The sequence below is a fragment of the Chlorocebus sabaeus genome, chromosome 7 (genome assembly GCF_047675955.1).
Source record: "Chlorocebus sabaeus isolate Y175 chromosome 7, mChlSab1.0.hap1, whole genome shotgun sequence".
In the NCBI taxonomy this organism is placed as follows: Eukaryota; Metazoa; Chordata; class Mammalia; order Primates; family Cercopithecidae; genus Chlorocebus; species Chlorocebus sabaeus.
In genome coordinates, this window is record NC_132910.1 from 21,585,082 (window position 1) to 21,588,770 (window position 3,689).

Genomic DNA, 3,689 nt, shown 5'->3' on the forward strand with positions numbered 1-3,689 from the left:
CCTCTGAAATGACTTGGAATTTTTGAGTCGTCACTGATGTTTGTAAGACATTCAGTTGTGTGATGGGGACAGTAACCAGGATAAAAGGGAAATTGAGAAGTGGAAACAGAAAATCTAAACCAGCTTTCCTCACTATCTGGCTAGGAATGGAACAAGATAAGCTAGTAAAGAAAGCTTCAGGGGTACCCTAGGTTAGGAATGAGATTTTTTAATACATGAGATATCAATCAATATTATAGGCTGAAAGAATACAGACAGGGATTAGAAAGAGGTTTATTTTACAAGAATAAAAGAGAAGAAAGACCCTAGGGATGGAGAAGATGTAGATATAAAACACAAGTGAAGAGACTGGTCTTAGGAAGAGAGAACAGCAAGATATTTGTGAGTTTTATAGGTGTAGGGCAGGAAAGGGAAGAAGTTCTCATGTGTGATGGCCTAAATTATGTAAAATAGAAGGCAAGATCATCTTCTGATGGGTGTAGGTGGGGAGCAAGAAAAGTAGAAGTGAGGTATAGATGCTGAGAAGATAGCCTTTTGGGAAAAACGGGAGGAAATGATTTAGCAGTGCTGATGCACCAGACAAACACAGACACTATAGATCTCCAGTGTTGCTACCATTAGAGATTGTGACATTCATCCAGCAATGTTCATCACCATGGAAGTACGACTAGGGAAGGTAATTTGCATGGAGTTGATCCAAAAGTTTGATGTTTCTAAAGGCAGTATGGCAGAGACACAGGAAGGAGTTGAATGTTATAAGAGAATGACTAGAGTCTTGCACCTTCCTAAAGCTTTTGTTTCAGGCAAACTGGTCTTCTGATGGTTGCTAGAATAGAACCTATATTTTCTTGACCTTGTTCATTTGTTTATGATATTATTCTAATTTGGCTTCTTCCTAGTCATTTCCACTCTGTTATTTTATCCTCATTTCAAATGCTATCTTCTCTATATGGCAATTGGTCCTCTCTCTTTGATAAAAATTAAAATTTTCCTCTAAATCGCTATAATTGTTTACAGTATTAATCAATTATCTCTTGAATTGCTACCATCTACAAGCTGTGTTTGTTATTAATAGAGTACAAAATAACTCAAAATTATATTGAGCCCTTACTCTACCTTACTCTGTCTAAGCACTTTTCATAGATTATATATAATCCTATCTACCACTATAAATGGTTAAGAACTATTTCTAGAACCAGTTGAGGAGTGAGGAAACAGGCAGAGATAACCATAAGCAAGTCACCCAGTTAGCATGCAACAATGGAAAGACTGGTTCTAGGAGGCTCTAGCAATCAGACTCCTGTGTCTTCATTTTAACCAACATACTATACTGGCTCCATAGGCTTTTTGTTGTATTGCCTTGTATTGTCGTTTGAGGGTTATATCGTCCACTAGATTTCAGACTCACATAAGCAGTGTCTTAAATCTGTTTCTCTTTGTCCCTAGAAAGAAGTGTTGCATATAATAGTTATACAATTAACAGTTCAGAGTCTGGAATCTCATTGAATTCTTAGAATGAAGAAAGAAAGAATTTTCCCAGATAGTCAACCTGGGTATTTACCTCCACTTGAAACTACATTCAAAGGTGGTCTTTTCTTATACACAATCAAGGTGATTTGGTTCCTCCCTAAAACCTGCAGGTCAGATAGCAAGCTTACCACTTTCTTTTGTTTTTTCTGATTTAATACTATTCTACTTCTCTTTGATTGCACAGGCATCCAGAATAAACAAGAAATTTTCTATTCCTTATTTTTTCTGACTATTTTCTCAGTGAAATATATGACTTATGGCTTAGTATATCCTAATGTATACATAGTATACATACTAATACATAGTGTATCCTAATGTTTGAACTTTAAATGATCAAATTTAGAAACTGTTTTTGCTTTTGTTTTTATCTCCACAGCCCAGTGAGAGTCAAAGATTCCCCAGAAGACCATATCTGCCTGGCCAGCTGCCACCACCTCTACCCTACAGGCCAAGATGGGTTCCACCAAGTCCCCCACCTCCCTATGGCTCAAGACTTAATTCACCACTTTTTCTTCCCTTTGTCCCAGGGCGAGTTCCACCATCTTCTTTTTCTCGATTTAGCCAAGCAGTCATTCTATCTCAACTCTTTCCATTGGAACCTATTAGGCAACCTCGACTCTTTCAGGGTTATCCAAACCTACATTTCCCACTAAGACCTTACTATGTAGGACCTATTAGGGTATTAAAATCCCCATTTCCTCCTATTCCTTTTTTCCTTGCTGTTTACCTTCCTATCTCTAACCCTGAGCCCCAAATAAATATCACCACTACAGATACAACAATCATCACAAATCCCCCTACCAAAACAGCAACCACCAGCACTTCCACAAAACCCACAATGACGGTCACCTCCTCAACAGTACCTATCTCTTCAACACCAGAGCCTGCCACCTCCACATCAGCAGCAATCCCCACAGCACCTACTGAAAATACTACTGAAATTCTCACCAATCCTCCTCACACCATATTGCTCAATGCCACTGTCCAAGTTACGACTTCCAACCAAACTACATTAAGCAGCACAGCCTCTAAAAGTTTTTGGCAAAAACTCTTTGCCATTTTTGGTTGAAGATGCAATAAATGATATTTTCCAAACTGCTCTGATATCTTAGAAGAAATAAACTGCAATGATTTTGATGGAACCAACCCTGATCTAACCGGCACACCAAATAAATAAAGTATTCGAGCAGTAATATGCACCTATTGCTATCATTATGACTATCACTCTATCCTATATTTTATCACCTACCAAGAGTTGATTACACAGGTTCCCAGAAGGAAATGGAGACCCTTTATGGGAAAAAATTAATAAACAGTGTATTTAAAGAGAGCGGACAGGATTTAAAAAAAAAAAATACAGGGATATTGAGACATTCAGGGTCTCCCAGTAGAGCTAGTCATGGGCCTATGTTTGATGAAGCAAACGGAATGAATAAGGAGCCCAGAGCCTGAAGAAGAGTTGGGACAATGAAGGAAATTCCTCCCAATAAGACCCACTGTGCAAAGATGCGACTACTGCTCCTCATTTGTAGTCCACTCTTCTCTGCCTAGTTCTCAATCCTGGGAGGATAACCATACAAACTCTTACATGTGGGTTTTCTTACCTGGGGGTTTTCGTTGGGTTCTGCTGATGAAACAGGTGGAAGGAAGAGGTATAAATCTTTTATATTTGGTATGAAACATAAAATATGGTCCAACTATGTAGGTCCCTTGCCATGAATGGAGCTAAGTTAAGCTCCTAATAGTTACACAATTAATAGTCTCCTAATAGTTACATGATTAATGGTTCAGAGCCTGGAATCTCACTGAATTCTTAGAATTGACTCAGAAAGAATTTTCCCAGATAGTCCAACTGGAGTGTTTACCTCCACTTGAAACTACTTTCAAAGATGTGACTACTGCCAGGTGTGACTACTACTCCTCATTAGCAGTCAACTCTTCTCTGCCTAGTTCTTAGTTCTCTGATTTCTTAGAAGCTAAGCTCCATTCATGGCAAGGAACCTATAAGGTTGTACCATTTTTTATCTTGTATACCAAATAGTACCCCTACCTCTCTCCTCCACCTATTTCATCAACAGAACCCAACAAAAATCTCACAGGTAAGGAAACTCACATGTAAGAGTTTGTATGATCATCCTCCCAGGATTGAGAATGAGGCA

At 38.6% G+C, this 3,689-nt stretch overlaps 1 protein-coding gene across 1 annotated transcript; it reads left to right on the plus strand.

Annotated features, from left to right (window-relative positions):
* The first annotated feature begins 643 nt into the window (after positions 1 to 643).
* On the plus strand, positions 644 to 2,723 carry OPRPN (opiorphin prepropeptide). Its single transcript, XM_037994719.2, has 2 exons — positions 644 to 676; positions 1,874 to 2,723. The coding sequence occupies exons 1-2, from the start codon at positions 644 to 646 to the stop codon at positions 2,597 to 2,599; spliced, it is 759 nt and encodes a 252-aa protein (XP_037850647.1). The 3' UTR covers positions 2,600 to 2,723.
* Positions 2,724 to 3,689: the final 966 nt, after the last annotated feature.

Coding starts and splice junctions, on each gene's coding strand:
- OPRPN (XM_037994719.2), top strand. CDS start 644: ATGTTCATCACCATGGAAGTACGACTAGGGAAG. Junction 677..1,873: donor TGGAAGTACGACTAGGGAAG/GTAATTTGCATG, acceptor GATCAAATTTAG/AAACTGTTTTTGCTTTTGTT.